General features: G+C 43.7%; 2 protein-coding genes across 2 annotated transcripts in view; both read left to right on the forward strand.

Annotated features, from left to right (window-relative positions):
- The first annotated feature begins 9042 nt into the window (after positions 1 to 9042).
- On the forward strand, positions 9043 to 15386 carry as3mt (arsenite methyltransferase). The gene is made up of 11 exons (XM_080462767.1): positions 9043 to 9320; positions 9511 to 9559; positions 11516 to 11643; positions 11715 to 11865; positions 12337 to 12473; positions 12562 to 12631; positions 12711 to 12792; positions 12868 to 12999; positions 13493 to 13632; positions 13815 to 13937; positions 14835 to 15386. Exons 1-11 carry the CDS (start codon positions 9304 to 9306, stop codon positions 14937 to 14939), a joined length of 1134 nt encoding a protein of 377 aa, XP_080318893.1. The 5' UTR covers positions 9043 to 9303; the 3' UTR covers positions 14940 to 15386.
- A 1482-nt stretch (positions 15387 to 16868) lies between these two features.
- The window catches only part of cnnm2b (cyclin and CBS domain divalent metal cation transport mediator 2b), a gene marked incomplete at both ends in the record, with an annotated part of 48110 nt that continues 45843 nt past the window's right edge, over positions 16869 to 19135 (forward strand). Inside the window, one exon of the mRNA XM_080464755.1 lies at positions 16869 to 18369. Coding sequence (XP_080320881.1) covers positions 16869 to 18369 — 1501 coding nt within the window. The remainder of the gene's footprint in view (positions 18370 to 19135) is intronic.

A 19135-nucleotide genomic window follows, 5' to 3' on the forward strand; every position in this document is an offset into this window, starting at 1 on the left:
CCAAGCACACGATACAGCAACTACACTCAAACCGTGACCAGTCAGATGGATCTTTCTAGATTTTTTTAAAGAGAATATCTCCTCCTAGGTGGGGAAAAAAAACAAACTGTCAAATGTCCCAAAAGATCTAAATTCTGTTTGAATATTGTTTCATTTAGAAAATACAGTAAATGACTTTGTGCTTTATTGGGCTGCAGAAAGATTTGAACCCCTGGAGCGTCTGCCTCAGACGAATGTTGACATGTCTGTCTCCTCTCGGGTTTCCACGAGCTCGCCCGCCCGCCCGCCCGCCCGGTCTGGGTTTCATGCTAATGCTACTTAGCTAGCAATAAGGCAGCTAGTTTCCGCTCGGCTCCGGGTTGTCCTCGTGGCACTTCCAGTCCAAAGTCATTGTTCTTTAAACTTGGTAAACTAATCCCTTCCAGCCGGATTGAGCCCTGGGACGGGCTGCATTTTGGCCCACAGGCCGCATGTTTGACACCCCCCTTGCTTTAGAGAGAACCTTTGTGAGACTTTTTGTATCGCCATTGATGTTTTCACTAGATGCATTTTTGTAGAACCGATAACTCACTGAATGGCCGTCAACAATGTTGGTTTCAATACAAATAATTTTGTACCTTGCGATTCAGCTACGGGGGAATATTCCTGCTTTCGCAGCCTGATGACTGAAAAATGTCTGCAGGATGTCAAAGAAACTGAAACCAAAACATTGAAACGGTGGGTTAAGAGTGTAGCTGTCATCTGTATCTATTATGGTTTTATTATCAGACCAGCTTATGTGACTTGATTTAGTTCAATAAGAAGTATTACTGCTGCACTGTGGACCCGGAAACTAAGATGAGACGAGAAAACACCCGTTTTTTTTTTTTCCCTTTTTAAATGCACATTATGATGACGATGATGATGATGAATGTGCCACTAAAGATATCATGAACTCCTACAAATTAGATTAAGCACAAGAGACTCTGACCCTAAAAGTTTCCAGCACAAGCAAAAAGTAGAATGTGAACTTTCTGTATTAAGCTGACTGAATTTTACCCGTCGAAGCCGGAACACACTCTAAAGAGCTTTTAATGTTGACGCTTTATAAAACATGTTATCGTGGTACATGTAGTACAAAGATCAGCTTTTTTTTTTTTTCATGTTGGCTAATTTCTTTTAAAGTTAATGGGATTATAATTTCTCAAGAAACCACTTTGTTTTCAAAATGTGTACAATATTCTGTAACATGTTTATGAACCAAATACTTGTTTTTCATAATTTTGATGAAATCATTAGCTTTATCCGTGCCGATTATTATTATTATTATATATTTTTTTTCCATTGTGAGTATTGCTCTTTTGTTAAGAAGAAAGAAGGAAAGAAAAAAAAAAAACTCTTTAGAAACTGAAGTGGTGTGAAGGGTACATTTGACTAACAGTACAGTTAATAATCTGTTAAGATCAGGGGCATTTTGCCAAAGAAACCTTCCTTTCTTTGTGAGTGTGTGCAGATTTGCACCTTGTCTTTGAATGTTCTGATCATAAGCCATTTATTACAACCAAGATGGATGTATGTTCAATAAACATACGAAATTCAGACACTTTGTTCAGTCTTGTGGTTTATTTGTGAAGCTCCATGTTGCTTTTCCAGCTGGAGGTTTTCCATGAAGAAGCAAAAATAGCACATGTCTTTATCACAACAAAGCACTCAACATTTCTCCTGATTAAGAGATTAATTTTTGTACGGTTTGCCGGGCTGGACTCTGTTGCGGGCCGGTGTTGGAGCGCAGGCCACATGTTTGACAGCTCCGGTATAGAAGACTGAAGGCTGAACTAAATAAAACCTGGTATCCCATTAGCTGAAATGTGCTAAAAGGTTAAGAGTTTAAAAATATCTCTTTAAGAGACGATCCTTCCTCAATGCTTTGACACATATTTCACAAATAACACTTCCTGTTTTCAGACCGAACAAAAAAAATAAATTCCCCACATGATTATTTACTGTAGATCTCAGCTTCAGACTGGATCTGAGTGTTTCTGTGCGGAGTGCAGTTCAGGTTACAGTGAGAAGGAGTCCAGCCTGCCTGCAGAACCGCCTCCTATAAATAGCACATTAACACAGCTGGAGATCTGGGCCGTATTCATCAAGCTTCTTGGAATTACTCCCGAGGACCCTGCTAAGAGTTCACTTATGAGAACAACAATTCTTCGCTGACAGCTGCACTTAAAAGTTAGTTATCAAGCGTCGCACTTTCAGCTGAAAAATTTACTTAAAAATTTATATGAAATTACCGGAAATCATAAAGTTTGTGCCATGACATCACGTTTTTTTTTTATATTTGACCATTAAAAGTATAAATTGTATAAACTGCTAATTTATTCAGTGAAAATTTCTAGAAATTACTGTTGAGCCGCCCAGAAATTACTGCAAATATCAAGGTATAGACAAAAATTTCCCATAAAAAGTACAGCAAATCAACTTCTACTATCGGTAATATAGAAATAAATGGCCACACGGTGGCGCTCTCACCTCCCAGCAAGAAGGTTGTGGGTTCAAGACCAGCACGGGGCCTTTCTGTGTGGAGTTTGCATATTCTCCGTGTGTGTGTGTGTGTGTGTGTGTGTGTGTGTGTGTGTGTGTGTGTGTGTGTGTGTGTGTGTGTGTGTGTGTGTTTCCTCCGGGTACTCTGGTTTCCTCCCACATTCCCAAAAACCCTTACTGGGGGCCCCGGAGCAGGTCCCCCCCCCCGAGCTCCCCAGGAGTGCTGCTCTGTGCAGCCGCTACCGATGGGTCAATCGGTATGAATTGCTCCCTGGGGATTAATACAGTTCAATAAAATAAGATGTAATGGTTATTTACAGTTTTATTCCATAATGTGGAAAGCGATGTGGAAAAATCCCTCAGGGGGTAACTCACCGTTATGAACTTAGTAAAACTGTTTTGTAACTTGACCTTGATCAGTTATTCCTTTGTTGTTATAATGCTGATTGGCATTGCATTCGATATGGTGGGAAAGCCTGGTTATTTATCCGACTGATGTCCAACATAGTGCCAATTCTAGAGTGTGTTGGGACTCTGGGCAAAAAAATACAAGGGGGCCCCTTGGTCCAGTCTTAGGCCCTGTCCACATGACAACACTGTTTCATGTCACTGCATCGTTTTTTTGCCGATCATCCGTGTGTCGCTTTAGGAGCTTGAAAACAGCCTTGTTTTGAGAATGAGTAAAACGATGATGTCATCACCCCACCTCTAGACCCTATAACCCCACAACCCTTTGCAATTCACTTAACAATGAGTCCTCATCTTCTGTTGTGTTTGTTTACAGCTGGGAAGAGTAATGTGCATGCTCTGCAGGTCATCTTCTCTCTTTTTGATGTATTTCTGTGGCAGAGTACCACCTGCAGGCCTGGCATATGTACTTCATTATTTTAGATCGTTTTGATGCCGTCATGTGGATGCAGATATTTCCTGAACCGATGCCATGAGGATGTTCACCTTTTTAAGAGCGACAGGAAGAAATGTATGTTTGGGCTCGTGTGGACAGGGCCCCAATCACCATATTATATTTAGCTCCACCAACAATAAAATTTCTAATTCTAAAAGTTCACATGAGTTATTTTCAAGATGTAAATTTGAACTTTTTTCTTAGGATGGAAATGGTTAATATAATTCACTGTAAAGGAAAATAATCAGGCAGTCCAACCAATGATAAACAATGACCATTAGCGTTGCCCCAGTAGAACAATAATCCCAAATCAGAAGTTGACAAACTATTTTTTGCTGAGTTTATTAGAAGAGGAACCCGTATTTGAACCCGGAACCCTTTAACTTTGAGGAGCGAACCACTGCTCCACCATGCAGCCATGTGGCATAGTTCTGTTATCAGCACAATGATAATACAATAGTACTACAATAACTGCATTCTTGATCAGAGATTAATACAAAGACAGCAACGTGACCCATTATAAATATTTCAAATTTTTTCCATTATGTATTTAACATTTAGTATACAATATATCATTTTAGCAATGGTGTATATGCAAATTGTGGTTATAGTTATGAATAATTGAGCATATGCCTGTTCTTAACACAAAAATTTGACAGGAACAGATTATTCTTATACATCACATAAATGCAAAAATCACATTACTTGATATAAATTTTACGGCATCTCATTGTTATCAGTACAACAGTAAGTACATTTAAGTGTAAAATGTTTTATTCTTTTCGAGAAATAAAGGCAAAGATCAGTATTGACGGCATTTTTCTGTGAAAGAAAACGTGCAAGAGTATTGAAATGTTCTTGGGAGAATTGTTTTGCCTGAGTTACTCATTTGCAGTGGTTAATTGTTAAATCAACAGTATGAAACTGTTTTAAAGTTTACAGACTTTTGCTGTCATGGTTTGACCGTTTTTCACTGGAAAATATACAGACTTTTTTTTTTTTTTACAAGTTGTGGACCGCTCGAGGTGGTCTCCATGTTCATGGCTCAGCCTCTGAGCGCGTGATGGCGACGTGCTTAGGGTAAGGGCAAACTGGAAGCTGGAAAACACAGAGGACGGGGGGGGGACTTTTCTGTAAAGAACCAGGACTGTTCCAAAAGGGATCTATGCTCTGTCCACTCGAGACATGTCCCTCATGCTGAACAAGCCAAACTACGAGAAGTTGGATCTGCAAGTTTTCGCGGCGTTCTTTGGAATCTACAGCGGGAAAGTGTTCGACCTCCTGAACCGCAAGGCGAAGCTGCGCGTGCTTGGAGGACAGGAAGCAGCAGGTGCACGTGGTGGGGCTTAAGGAGCGGGAGGTCAAATGCACCGAGGACGATCTCATGGGAGCTGATCGAGATGGGGAAACAGCTGCAGGAAGTCTGGTCACACCTCGGCGGCTCAATCCCCGAGTCCCAGCTGGTGGAGATGGACGATCCGCTGGCTGGAGTATGAGAAGTTGTTGCTGGACATGACGGAGGAGGTCGAGTCTGAGCTGGAGCAGATCCTGGACACCAAGACCGACATCCTGACCGAGCGCCGAGATAAAGTCGAGTCTTTCTGTTGCACTCTGCAGGAAGAGGAACAGGCCAGCAAACAAATAACCGCCAGGAGGCCTCGGCCTCTCCAGACGCCTCGCCGGCGCCGCCGCGCTCCGTCCTCCGCCAGCGACAACGTCCCCTCATGTCCACATAAAACCATAACCAACCGTGAGTAACGTTTTGTTTCCAGGGGATTTTTACGGGGTGGCGCCCGCCCACTTTCTGCCCGTTTTTAAAAAGAGCTGCTGCCATTTTGTGCAAAACCTGAAGGTTTTTGTTGGGAGTTTGGTCGCCAACTGTCGTCCCGAGCTGAAAAGGGACGCACTTTGTCCCGTGTTACCGTGAGAATTAAAAATAGTATGTGAAATGTCAATGGAATTTATGACAAACAGGGCGCTTTATATCCAAACTTACGGTAAATCTATTCGCCGCCTCTCCTGCTCTGTGATCAATTAGCTGACGTCATAATCACACGTGAGTGTATAATAAGATACCGGAAGACGACAGACGAGCACACAAAGCGGCGTGGTGACCGACTCGAATAGTACACCTTCGACCAGCAACGCTCCTCCAAAAAAAACATAAAAATGCTGCAGAAATACAGAAAGGAATCAGAAGAAGTCAACATCTGGGAGGAAAAAGTGCGTGATAACGCTTATAAATCGCACTGCACTCTGTTCCAGCTCACTATTTGCTCCGCCCCGCTCTCTGCATGTGGGAAGATCTCCTTCAATGTCATGGAGAAGATCATTGAGCAGCTTTGCCTGGTTGGCAGGTAAGAACAACTGCCAGTATAGTGATAAACCATGTTTAATATTATTGATGGTTAGAAACAAAGAAATACAATTGATGGATCATATATGCAAATAAATACATAATAATAAACTTACTTTACAGTTTACACAAAATATTAATCCTTTTAGTCAACATTTTACAAATTCAAACAGTTCATATACTTCATATATGGATGATAAATAAATAATAAAGTAAACTATACAGGTAGTCAAAATACTATACAAAATTATAAATATAACCAATATGATTTTTTTTATTTTATTCACCACTGTAAATAACCTCTGTGCCACTTATGACTCAGGTCAACTTCTAATCTCTATTGGCAGAATAAACATCTCTATGGATGAGCTTCATGAGGAGTGTGTGACTACAAACAGCCTCCTGCAGAACCTCGCCACAGTACCTCACTACAGTACCTCAGGAGAAGGAAACATTCCAAGGGGGTTCCAGTTCCTCCCCAACATCCAGGCTGTTGTGTCCTCTGCCCTCAGCATCCAGCTGATACTGTTTGTGGAGAAGAGTTCGTCTTCCATGAAGAATAAGTGGACTGATGTGAGGAACAAATGTTCTGCTGAATTAGAAGTGAGCTCATTGTCAGCCTTGAATTGATGAAATGTCTTACTCTGAGTTTTACTCTGTCACACTGAAAGACAAACAACTCCTCACTGCAGCTCAACAGAAATACAAAAGGAAACATATTCTGTCTTTACATGATGGAGCATTGAGCTTTTGAGTTCATGAGTTCAGTCTTTTACTTCAACTGTCACCTACTGTCATTCACTTGGAGGAACAACTATTTTATGTTTAGAACTTTTCCACAGACTTTCTGTTTGCACTTTTCTTACTGCACTAAATCTTCTGCTTTCTATTGTTTTCTATTAATTTATAAAATTTTGAGTACATTTTTATTTATTCAGTTGTAATTTAAGCCCGACAGAGTTCTGGTAAAGAAAGATGTAGGAAGCAAGACAGGTTTGTATTTAAGAAAAATACTGATATTATTCTGTTAATTTGGTATTTTGCAATAAAAATAAATTGCAAAATAATTTGTTTTCATTTTGTTCATCTAAAAAATGATATGCATCGACTAAAATTCAGGTTCAAGTCAAATAGTAAAAAAAAAAAGTTTCACACACAGAAAAAAGCTAAAAAAAGAATTCACCACGCCAGGAACGGTGAACACAATCGGGTCGGCCGGCCCTGCCAGTGAGGTGTCCCTTATTTTTGTTTTCAGAGAGTTGGTAACCCAACTTGGGAGCCAGAGGAAGTGGTGAAGTGTGTGTTTGTGTCGATGCTCTGCATAATAAACAAACAAGTTGTGGACATTTCAGTATTTCTTTACTGAACTTATTTATGTGTGTTTCAGATGCGTTGAACATAAACAATTGAATAAGACAAAACACAGAGGAATTGAGCTTCAGCCTCCTCTATCCATCATCTATACCAGCTTTATGTAACTTAGAGTAAGAACACTGGACAGGTCACCAGTTCCTCAGAGGACAAACATTCACAACTATGAGAAATGTGGTTTCTGGACAGTCGCATGAGAGAAGTCTTTAAGGTGCCTTCTACAGGAGTCGCCACAGTGGATCCTCTCTCTATCGCTCTCCCTCTATATATATATATATATATATATATAAACCTACCTCCAGTTTCCATCTGAACTTCCCTCCATCAGCCTGCTTCCTGCCTCATACATCCAGATATCAGCATCTCCACCTTCAGAAGAATTTCACAGTTTCCACAGAGATCCTTTGCCACCCGGTTAGTGAGGAATCCAACCAGGGGTTTTCCTTGAGGAGACAGTCAGCCACTGCACCACAATTTCCCACTTGTGTGTACACTCAAAAAAATCAACTATGCAGTTTTTCAGTTTCCATATCAGAAATATGTTTGATTAACATGAGCATATTGAGTTTCTTGTTGTTAAATGGTTCATTCTATCTCAATTTTTCTATTCTCTATTACGTTTTTTGAACAATGACGTCACAGTATTCGCAGCGGAACTGCCAAATTAGGACATCGACATTTCGAGCAATCCGCTATTTTTGTTTCTCGCTGCGATTTTGTAGTCCAACCGAAGTTACGAGAGGATAAGTCGAAATGTTCGGTTGTTGGATGTAGTAACCCACAAGCTTCGTTACACCGTCTCCCAGCATCAGAACCTTTTCGAAGTGCCTGGTTGAGTTTTATTTTTCACAGAAATGTACCCACATCTGTGGGTAAGGTCATTTTTGTGTGCGCGAATCACTTCAAGAATGACTGCTTCAGCAACCTCCGCCAGTATAAAGAAGGATTTGCCGAAAGACTTGGTCTGATTGAGCGGTCAGTTCCTTCTATCTATGGAGACGACGAACAGAGCACTTCGGTAAGCTGTATATAACGCTAAAAAGTGTGATGATAAGACGTCCCTGTCATTGTTTTGTTAGCATTAGCAGTTGCACCGTCTTCATATGTTAGCGCTGTGTGCTCGTTTTAGATTATAATGTAACTTCTGTGTTAAATAGTCGTTGTAATACAGGCAGTATTGTAGTAGTGGGCATGGATGGAGAAGTTAGTGTAAATATAGTAACACACCATTGCGTTACATCCATATGAAGACGTTGTTCTGAAGGTGCATCATCGTCATTTTCATCTCGCTCCGCCGGGTCCGACTCTGGCTCCAACATGTATGGCTGGATGGACAAATCTTCCGTTGTTGACATTTTGTAAATAATGTGTGAATATAAAGTTTCTGCGCCGCTAGATAATTGTATCTGTTCTATCAAACTACAAAGATGGCTGAACAGGGTGACGTTGAACCGAGTGTGACCTCTGCAACCTGGAGAGGAGGCGGGGTATGAAGTGTCTCATTTGCATTTGAAGAGACCGCCCCAAAACGAGTTGCTCTCAGAAGCGCATCAGAAAAGGGTTTGAAAAGGGGCCTGTGGAGCTATAATAATGAGGAATTCAGACCCAAGCATTGCAGTTTCGCGTTGTATAGACCACAACTGTATGATTTATATGTAAAAAGGAAGGATTTAAAAGCATGATATGTCTCCTTTAATATGAATAGATCGAAATGTGTGACATGATTAAATTACATTAACTCAACAAATTATTTTTGTGTTTGTGGAAATGACTGAGAATTGTTTTTTTCAGTGTATTGATATCAGTGTTACTGATCATGTAGATCTATGATTCAGGAGATTCAGGCGCCACGTGGTGGCAGTAATGCGTCTTGACTTTATTATAACTCACTATTAAAAAAAGCCAAGAAGAAGACGCTGCCAGGATGCAAGGAGGAGTTTTCTAACAGGCTTCTGCCTTAGAAAGGAATCAGTAAATATCCAAACACGACTTGAGAGTCAGACCGCGACCGACCGGGACTCTCCTCCTCCGACTGCCCGCCACGGGAGCCCCGACACCCGGCTGTAGAACAGGAAGTTCCCCGCCGCCGCGGAGCCACTTTTCTCTCTCTCTCTCTCTCCCCGTGTGAACTTTACAGACAAGTTGGAGGATGGCTGATGGAAACAGGTAAGATCAACCATATGAACTGTCACGTTCACGTGACATGTAAATAGGTCGGACACCTGAAAACAAATGATTCAAAACAAAAACAATTTGCCGCGTTGTAACTTCCATGGTGGGTGACTCTCACTCTGCAGGTCGTTTTATTAACTGACCACAAAGTTAATGATTCATCTATTGTGTTTCTGTTTTAAAGCAAATGTGCCAAAGGTTTCTGTGATGGCAGCACCCACGTGGATGTGAAGGTAAGGTAAGAACTGCAGTCTGAGCTGCTTCATCCAGCATCTCAATCAACCACCATCAATAGTAGCCTGTTATTAATCCATTACGTGGTAATAGGTATTGCAAAGCCTTGGATGATGATGATGGTGGTGGTGGATGCATGTTCTCCCTGTGTGTGTGTGTGTGTTGGTTTTCTTCTGATTTCCACCAGTAGTCCAAAAACATGAGCCTGAAGTCAGCTGGTGATCTAAATTGGATGTGAGTGTGTGTTTGATTATAGTCCTACTCCAGCCCCCAAAGGATGGATGGAAATGTGGCGTCCTTAAACATCGATCTCTTAGACATTTATACATGGCAAACATTTGTGACGGATGTTTTTCAAGTCTCTCTCTCTCGCTCTCTCTCTCTCTCTCTCTCTCTCTCTCTCTCTCTCTCTCTCTCGCTCTGTTTGTCTTTTGGTGTTTACACTGTAAAGCATTATAAAAACATAAATGCTGGGGGTTATTTTTAGATCGAAAATTGAAACATAAAAGCTGCTCATTAAACTCCAGTTTATCCCGTAAAAGAGTACGAACAGAGCGCATTAGCAGTGAGGGACGGAGGAGCGTATGTGCGTCTACCCGCAACTAAAGCACATGAACTACGCCTTTTAAAGTCTAAGTCAAGCAGAGCTTTTACCTCTCACACTCTGAACCAGGACACAGCAATACAATCCGAACAGGTGATATGTGATCATGTATTGCTTATATATGACTTTCGATAAATACAAACACTTTAGGTAGATGATGTTCATGGCTTTGTTTTAACCCATATTTTGGTTCTTCAATGATACACTTGTGATATATATTATGTCTAATTTTCAATTTCTAAATGCCGTCCTAATAAGAAATGGATGACATATGCAGACTGAGGGGTAACATCCAGAAGCTTCTAAACACACAGTGAGCCTCTGGACATAATATTTGTCTTTTTAAGCAAGGTTGTAAAGTTTTGTGTTGAATTTTAATCCGTCTTAATTCAATTTATAAGCCTTTAGCATCCAACACCAGGGCCACCCAGAATTTAAACTTCAATAAACCCTGATGTTTATTCGAAGTTGAAGTGTTCCTGTAAAACCAAGTCAGGATGACGTTGCAACAAAACAACCCTCTGCTATCATTGATACTGCCTTCGAATCAAAATGGTAAATTACGATGAGTTGCAGTTTTCTAACAACGAATGAGCGATTGAACCTGTTGATTTAAAATCTAAACAGCAGCCAGAAAAAAATAGTTAAAAAGTGATAAACAAAACAAGCACCCATTTTATTCACAGTAGTGTTCAGTGAAGGTATACAGCTGTTAGACACGTTTGCCAGTGTGTCGGGCACATTTATCTTTTCAAACATTTTTTATTGAAATGTATGATTGCAAAGAGACTTGGAATAAATAGGCAGGCACTGAAAAATAAACAATAAAAATCTTTATTTTATTTTTTTCCATATACAGTTAAACCGGATGTTTAGAAATACTGTATGAAAAGACACATAAATTCTTTCTCATTATTTGTATTTGTTAAATGCCACAATAATAATAATAAAATAAAATCTCTAAGAAATTCTTACTCTCATTATTGTGGCATCCAGCAAATAGAAATAATTCTATTCTGGAGAACTGACCTAAAACAAGAGAAGTTTGGTTTGATTTACCTTCAGACGGTGAGGAAAAAAAAAAAGAGAGTTTATGTGTCTTTTTATACAGTTTGTGTAAACGTCTGGTCTCGACTGTATGAATAATTTTAAGGAGTCTAAATTTCCATCCTGATTCCATTCTGTACCGTGTTTGTCCACCTCCGGGTTGTGCTTGGCTGCAGTTGATCCCAGATGAGTGCAGGTGGGAGCAGGCTACACCCTGGAAAGGTTCACCCTTCCATCACACAGCAAACACAGACTTTGGATTTTCTATTAAACCACAACTGCCTTGTTTCCTCTGGGGGAGCAGGAATATTATGGCAAGGTGCTGAAGAACACCTCGGACCTGAAGAGCAACGTGTGCACGGCGCCGGCCCAACCCGCCCCCGCCTTCGTTCGCCAGGCGCTGAAGCAGGTTCACCCTGAAGTCAGCGCCAAGTGAGCGGACCTCTCTTTTCGTGCGTCCACTTCCTGTGTCAGCTCTGCTGAGGTGCTTGTCTGTCACACAGGTACTATGGTTGTGGCCTGGTGGTGCCAGAATGCCTGGAGGACTGCAGGATTCTGGACCTGGGCAGTGGCAGTGGGAGGGACTGCTATATGCTGAGTCAGCTGGTGGGCGAGAAAGGCCATGTGACGGGTATCGACATGACTGAGGAACAGGTACTGTGGGTCAACTCATCACATGGTGAACACCTCGCTCTGAAATGACAGTATTTTAAAAGTGTAGAAGCTAAAAACCATCTATTTAACTATTATTATATATATTATTATATTTTTTACTTCCAAACTCAAAATTCCAATCAGTGATATTTTAATGAGCTTCAGTCTCCTGGGATTTTCCCTCCTGGACCACTTTTCATCGTTACTGACATATTGCAGGCCAGAGCTGCAGTTTTGGAGATGCTCTGACTCACAACTTCTCGCTTGTCAAACTGACTCAAAACCTTATATTTGCCTCGAATATTTCCTCTTTCCATCGTCTCGGCTTGTGAGGAGAAAATGTTTCCTTACTCCCTGTTATCGCCTGTGGAAGTGTGACCTGATAGAAAGGCACTCATTCACAATGTTGTAGCTGATTTCGGGTTCACTGACTGCTAAACAATGAATGTGTCTTGTGTGTCCTCCTCTAAGCTGAAAGTGGCCAAGATGTATGTGGACCATCACATGAAGGAGTTCGGCTTCAAGAAGCCCAACATTGATTTTGTCCAAGGCTACATCGAGGGCCTGACTGAAGCGGGACTGGAGAAGAACTCCTTTGATATCATCATGTACGTTGTCGAATGTTTCTCCGCGTGTTCTCGGCTCGATGCGGTGGAACGACTCCTCGGTTGTTTTCAATCCAACCTTGTTGTGCAGTTCCAACTGTGTGGTGAATCTGTCCCCGGACAAGAAGCGGGTATTGAGCGAAGCCTACGGCGTTCTGAAGGTACGCGGCTTCCTGATTTCGGCGTCAGCAATCTGTGGTGTGGGACTGTGATATTCACCACGTGCCTCGCTGTCAACAGGATGGCGGAGAGCTGTATTTCAGCGACGTCTACAGCAGCGCGCGACTCACAGAGGAGGTTAAAAACCACAAAGTGCTGTGGGGTACGTCACACTGGCCTGCCTCAGGCTCCGGCCTGAATGTGTGCTACATCCCAATGTGTTCTGTGTTTCTCGCAGGCGAGTGTATCGGGGGAGCGCTCTGGTGGAAGGATCTGCTGCAGCTGGCTGATGAAGTGGGCTTCAGCGCCCCGAGGCTGGTCACAGCTCAGATCATCACCGTCGACAACAAAGAACTGGAGGAGAGTCTGGGTTTGTTTATTTATTTCTAAGTTGTTATTGTATGTGTGTTCTCTTCTGCTTGATACTGATGGTGGGTTGCAGAACTGCACATTCTCCAATCAAAATGCTTTGCTAAATAATATAGTTCATGCATTTTGGACTTTATGGCTCTGTTTAAAGGTCCCATAATATGACTTTATCATGGTTTTCTCATGGTAATGTGTGTCCTCATACTCTGTATATGAGGACACCGAAGAATAAAAGAAACTGGGCGTCCTCAGTGTTTTAAGGCATGCGACTATGATACCGTGCACCTGATCAACTCATCATCTATACTACTTTATTCGATTAATATTGAAGTGGGTAAGAGGCAGGGTGCATCCTCCTCTGTAGACATACTAAGAGATGTCCAACTTTTACTAAACAATTCTATGAATAATTCACAAATAGATGTTTTGGGGGAAATATGGAATCAACCATTTGTGTATTTGTGGCTTTTCTTTTCCCTTTTGTGGGAGTGCAGGTGACTTCAAGTTTGTTTCTGCCACATACCGGCTGTTCAAGGTCCCTAAAGGCGACACCAAACCCTGTCAGGTCATATATAACGGGGACATCAGAGGGGTGGAGGACAACTTCCGCTTTGACTGTCAGTTCACCTTCAAGGTGTGTATATCCTGCCTGGAAAACTTTCTGGTTGGTTCATGGACTCTGTGCTAACGATGGCAGGTGTGTGTGTGTGTGTGTGTGTGTGTGTGTGTGTGTGTGTGTGTGTGTGTGTGTGTGTGTGTGTGTGTGTGTGTGTGTGTGTGTGTGTGTGTGTGTGTGTGTGTGTGTGTGTGTTGTAGGCCAATGAAGTGGTGAAGGTGGATGGAAGGATGGCCAGCATCCTGACCAACTCCAGATTTGCGGACAGCTTCACTTGCCAGCCACCAGGGGGCGGCTGTGAGCCCTGCGGAGACAAACCTGAGGTCAGTGTCACTGCACACAGTCCTGGATAAGAGAATGTTTGATTTTTCTTGTAGCACTAGAGGTCAGTGTGTTTCTGGTGACTACGCCAAATGTGTGACACACCCATCGGGCCCTGCTGTCAAACTGTGCAAGCTCTCTCACACACTCGCGCACACACACTCGTGTGCACCGGGCTGCATGTTCTCGCACTCACATACCCACTCAAACATACATATGCACACATGCACACACACAAGGTCAAGCAGCTGTCTTGGAGTCATAACCAGACTGTGGAGTCATGCTGGGGAACCTTGAACAGGGAGGAATGTTCTCTTCTCTGCACATGGAATGCCATCTTATCAGCTCTTCTGCTCATCTGTGCACAAACACATCAAATTAAACTGTAGCACCTTTTTTAAAATCAATAAAACAAACTCTGTAATCACTCATGACGGTAACCGGAAGCTGTGGTTTTACCGAGGGGCGAAAAAGAAGCATATTAGTTATAGTTATTAGCTATAATGGCTTATCAGCTTCAGTCGCAGGGTTTACCCTTTGGACTGCCACCTGAAGACAAATCGGGTACAAAATGCTTTTCTCTAATCAACACGGCACTTTGGTGATAATAGTGATAAACCTACTTTGTTGTTCTGCTCATGAAAGCACAGCTACGGTGAAATGCTGGTTTCAGTGAACAACCAGTGTATTACAGAAGTGACTTCAAGCTACACAGCAGACATAAACACATTGAGAAACTTTTTAAAAGAATGCCTCATATTATTAGTGCAGACTTTAAAAAAAACAAACAAAAAAAAACTTCTTTAATGATTCTTTAAATTAACCCTGGATGAAAGACCATTTTTAGGCAATCATTGAAGTCATAATCTAAAGATTTTTTTGTTGATCTGTTAATACAGACATGCATTGTGGATCCTTTTGAGCTGGCTCGTCGATCCGGCCAGCAAGACTCAGCTGTCACCACTGGGGGGTGCTGCAGCACAAAGTCAGCCTGCTGCTCATAAGAAGAGCGTTGAGGAATCCAGTCCCAGGAACCTACTCCAATCACATGACAAGCGAAGATCAGCTGGAGTTTCGCACTCTAGTCATTGACCGCTGATGTCTTTTACAATCCGAAAGAGATTTTTGATTTGTAAAATGATTCTTACCACTGCATAAAACGGTGTGCTAATGATGTGGCAACCTGGCAAACGCATTTTCCTGCAATATCTCTACATTTCTAAGTAACTGAAATCTACTCATCTGGTTTTGGACTATGGGGGAAACCAGAGCACCTGGTGAAAAACATGCAAATTTTATGCAGAAAGGCCCTCATAGTCTGACTTCTAACTGATAATACTACTGTGAGACAAGAGTGCTAATCTACACCTCTAATTAATATATATGATGGCTTTACATGTATGCTGCTTCTGACTGCTGTTGGCTTACAAATAAATACCATTAATCATTTGAACGTTGTATTGTCATTATTGTTTTGCAAACCTTATAGACAAGACCTCTGTCTGAGTGCAGAAATCAGTATAAACGTGTTTAGTCCTGTTGTGCAACAATATGTTTGTATTCAGTAAAACACTGTTGATATAGTATGTTCTGTCCTGGGAGTAAGTAGAGGTGAAGTAATTGAGGTAAATATACAAAGATGTTACAAAAAAGCCAGATTTCCATGGCTTTCTCACATTTTACAGACCTTCTATTGTTATGTATGTTTTACAAAAGTGGACAATATTATGCCATGATGTGCAGTCATACACACTGATCCACAGTACTGCAACATGTCACAGATGTTGTGCAGTTTGGTATAGTATCACGCAGTAGTAGAGCGTGGATGTGGCTCTGTTGGTTGAGGACGTTGCAGTCCCTCTCACCCGTCATCCTTGAGAAAAATACTCAACTCTGAATTTCTCTCAGTGGAGATGGAACACATTGTATGGTTGTGTGAACGAGTGTATTTAATAACATTTTATATTTCCTTCATTGTTGTATTTTATTGTATTTATTGCTGCTACAGAGGAGGATGTAACCACATTTCACTGCTGTTATCACTGTGCTATTCTATTCTTTGAGTGAAAATGTGCAATATACACGTGGAAATCTACAAACAGTAGTGATGCATGATAAACAAAATGTTTTTTTTTCTTTGAGATTAGATTATCCTTTTTGTTTAGGATGTTTAAAGTCAATGGAAATATTTTCATTGTTGCAGCAGCAGTCGACACAAATAAAGACAACAAATGATAAATATAAATATAAAAAACCAATAATACAGAAACAATATATTAACGGTTACAGTAATTTAAGGAAATGTTGGTGCTGATTGGATTGAAAGTTATGACTGTGCAGAATAAATAAATGTTTATTTGCTGTGCTTAAGCAATCTGCATCTAAGTCTTTTGATACCTGATGAGAAATTGTTTTCCTCTTGAGTTACATCGTTTTGCAACACTTGTCGAGGTAGTGAAGGATGTCAGCACGCTTTTATGCAAACTTTATTTGCCGATGCAAAATAAAAAAAGCAATAAAATCACGATTTCTCACCGCCAGTGTTTCTATCATCAAGTGGTTTCGGGCTGACGTCTTGTGCAGCAGCCTGAACGTTTGAAGAAGTCACGAGTAGAGTTCCGTCCGTCTCCTAACATGAGGTGCACTTGTTTTGGAATTTGATTCGCCCAGGAGGCAGCGCAGGCCCCGCCCCCCGGGCAGCGGCCGCCTCCGATTGGCCGGCGCCGTCGCCTGTCTCGGGGACACCAGGGGAGGCAAGAGCTGGCCCGTAAGCCTGCGCTCGCGAGGCATCAGTGTGGGACACGTCGTGAGAAGGAGCGGGTCCCGATGCTCCAGTCCCCGCAGCGCTGGGCGGAGATGAAGGCGGACTCCGGCTGCCTCTGATTTTTAGAAGCGCTTCTCATTCAGGAGCTCGCGTGCCAATGGTTATCAATATGGCAGATCCGTTATCCCGAGCGCCCGCGGCTGCAAACATGGCGTCACTGAACCGGGTCCGAGCTCTGGCGTTGATTTTCCTCACTGTCAACGGCTGTTGTGTCACCCCGACAAGTGGCAAGGACGGGTCCGAGGAGACCGTCATCATCGGGCTGCGGCTGGAGGACACGGACGACATTTCCTTCATGGACCGGGGCTACCTGCGGGTGAGCGAACGGTCCCGGGTCAAGCTGCGGGTGTACGGCCAGAACATCAACAACGAGACCTGGTCCAAGATCGCCTTCACGGAGCACGAGCGGAGCCGGGCGGCGGCGGCGGCGGCGGCGGGGAGCGTCGACAGCTCCGCTGGGGAGAACCAGAGTCGGGAGGACGCGTCCGGCTCGCATCCCTGCGGCATCAGGACTTCGGACATCATCATATTGCCCAACATTATCCTGAACCGAAAGACGTCCGGAATAGTTGAGATCGAGGTCAAACCGCTGCGGAAGACGGAGAGGAGTAAATCCTATTACCTCTGCATCGCCACCTCGACCCCGACCGCGGCCGGGACACACGACCCGTGGACGGAGAACACCTGGATCTACCACGACGGGGACGACACCAAGGTGATCGTGGTGGAGGAGAAGAAGTTCCTGCTGCCCTTCTGGCTGCAGGTGATCTTCATCTCCATGCTGCTGTGCCTGTCCGGGATGTTCAGCGGACTGAACCTGGGGCTCATGGCCCTGGACCCCATGGAGCTCCAGATCGTCCAGAACTGCGGCACGGAGCGCGAGAAGAATTACGCCAAGAAGATCGAGCCGGTGCGCAGCCAGGGAAATTACCTGCTGTGCTCGCTCCTGCTGGGGAACGTGCTGGTGAACACCACCCTCACCATCCTGCTGGATGACATCGCCGGTTCCGGGCTCATCGCCGTGGTCATGTCCACCATCGGGATCGTCATCTTCGGGGAGATCGTTCCACAGGCCATCTGCTCCAGACACGGCCTGGCTGTGGGCGCCAACACCATCTTCCTCACCAAGTTCTTCATGCTGCTCACCTTCCCCGCCTCGTACCCGGTGAGCAAGCTGCTGGACTACCTGCTCGGACAGGAGATCGGTACCGTGTACAACCGGGAGAAGCTGCTGGAGATGCTGCGCGTCACGGACCCGTACAACGACCTGGTGAAGGAGGAGCTGAACATCATCCAGGGCGCGCTGGAGCTCCGGACTAAGACCGTGGAGGACGTGATGACCCCGCTGCGGGACTGCTTCATGATCCCCGGGGACGCCACCCTGGACTTCAACACCATGTCCGAGATCATAAAGAGCGGCTACACGCGCATCCCGGTGTTCGAGGGCGAGAGGTCCAACATCGTGGACCTGCTCTTCGTCAAGGACCTGGCCTTCGTGGACCCGGATGATTGCACGCAGCTCAAAACCATCACCAAGTTTTACAGCCACCCGCTGCACTTCGTGTTCAATGACACCAAGCTGGACGCGATGCTGGAGGAGTTTAAGAAAGGTGAGGCTGTGTCGGTGCACTCTCTTCACCCACTGTGGCCTCACACTCAGCCTTTTTACTGGCTTGACCTTTCACCCCCCCCCCCCCCCCCCCTCCTCCTCCTCCTCCCTGGATAAGATGAGTTATGTAATAGTGAATGATACAGGTTGACCTTTCAGTGCCTGAGCTGCGTCTTGAGGTCAAGTTGTGTGAATGAGTCAGGAAAGTTGTTTTTAAAAGTGGTCAGTGAGGAGTGTGACAGTCTGCTGCAGCCGCCAGCAGCAAGGTGCACTCGCCACTAGAAGAGCAGATGCAGGTGCTCTTATCGCCCTCCATCACTTCCATTCAGTGTTAATGTTCACAATCTCCTCCTGCTTTCCTCCTCTCACTCAGCCCTCCCCTTTCTACTCTTTCCCCTTCTTTTCATCTCTCCCTCTCTCTCTCTCCCTCTCTCTCTCTCTCTCGCTCTCTGATTTGTAAATGCATTAGGACATGTGGGAATGGTGCAACAGCCGTGCAGAGGTTATCAGGTGGGGGCATCTTGTTTGAGAACCTGCTTAAATCCCTCTCTGCCTCTCTTGTGCTCGCCTTTGAGTGATGGTGGCAATAACTCCTTTTGTCCGGCCCTGGAATGCAGTCGTGTGGATAATGAATAACAGCCTCTAACACCCTCCTGCCCCACTGTGTGTGTTGCGCTGTGTTCATATGCGCATGTTGTTTGAGAAAGATATTTACCTCACCCATGCTTTATCTGATGTTTTGCATAGCCCCCACCCCCACCCTCTCC

The sequence above is a fragment of the Lipophrys pholis genome (genome assembly GCF_963383615.2).
Source record: "Lipophrys pholis genome assembly, chromosome: 5".
NCBI classification, from domain to species: domain Eukaryota; kingdom Metazoa; phylum Chordata; class Actinopteri; order Blenniiformes; family Blenniidae; genus Lipophrys; species Lipophrys pholis.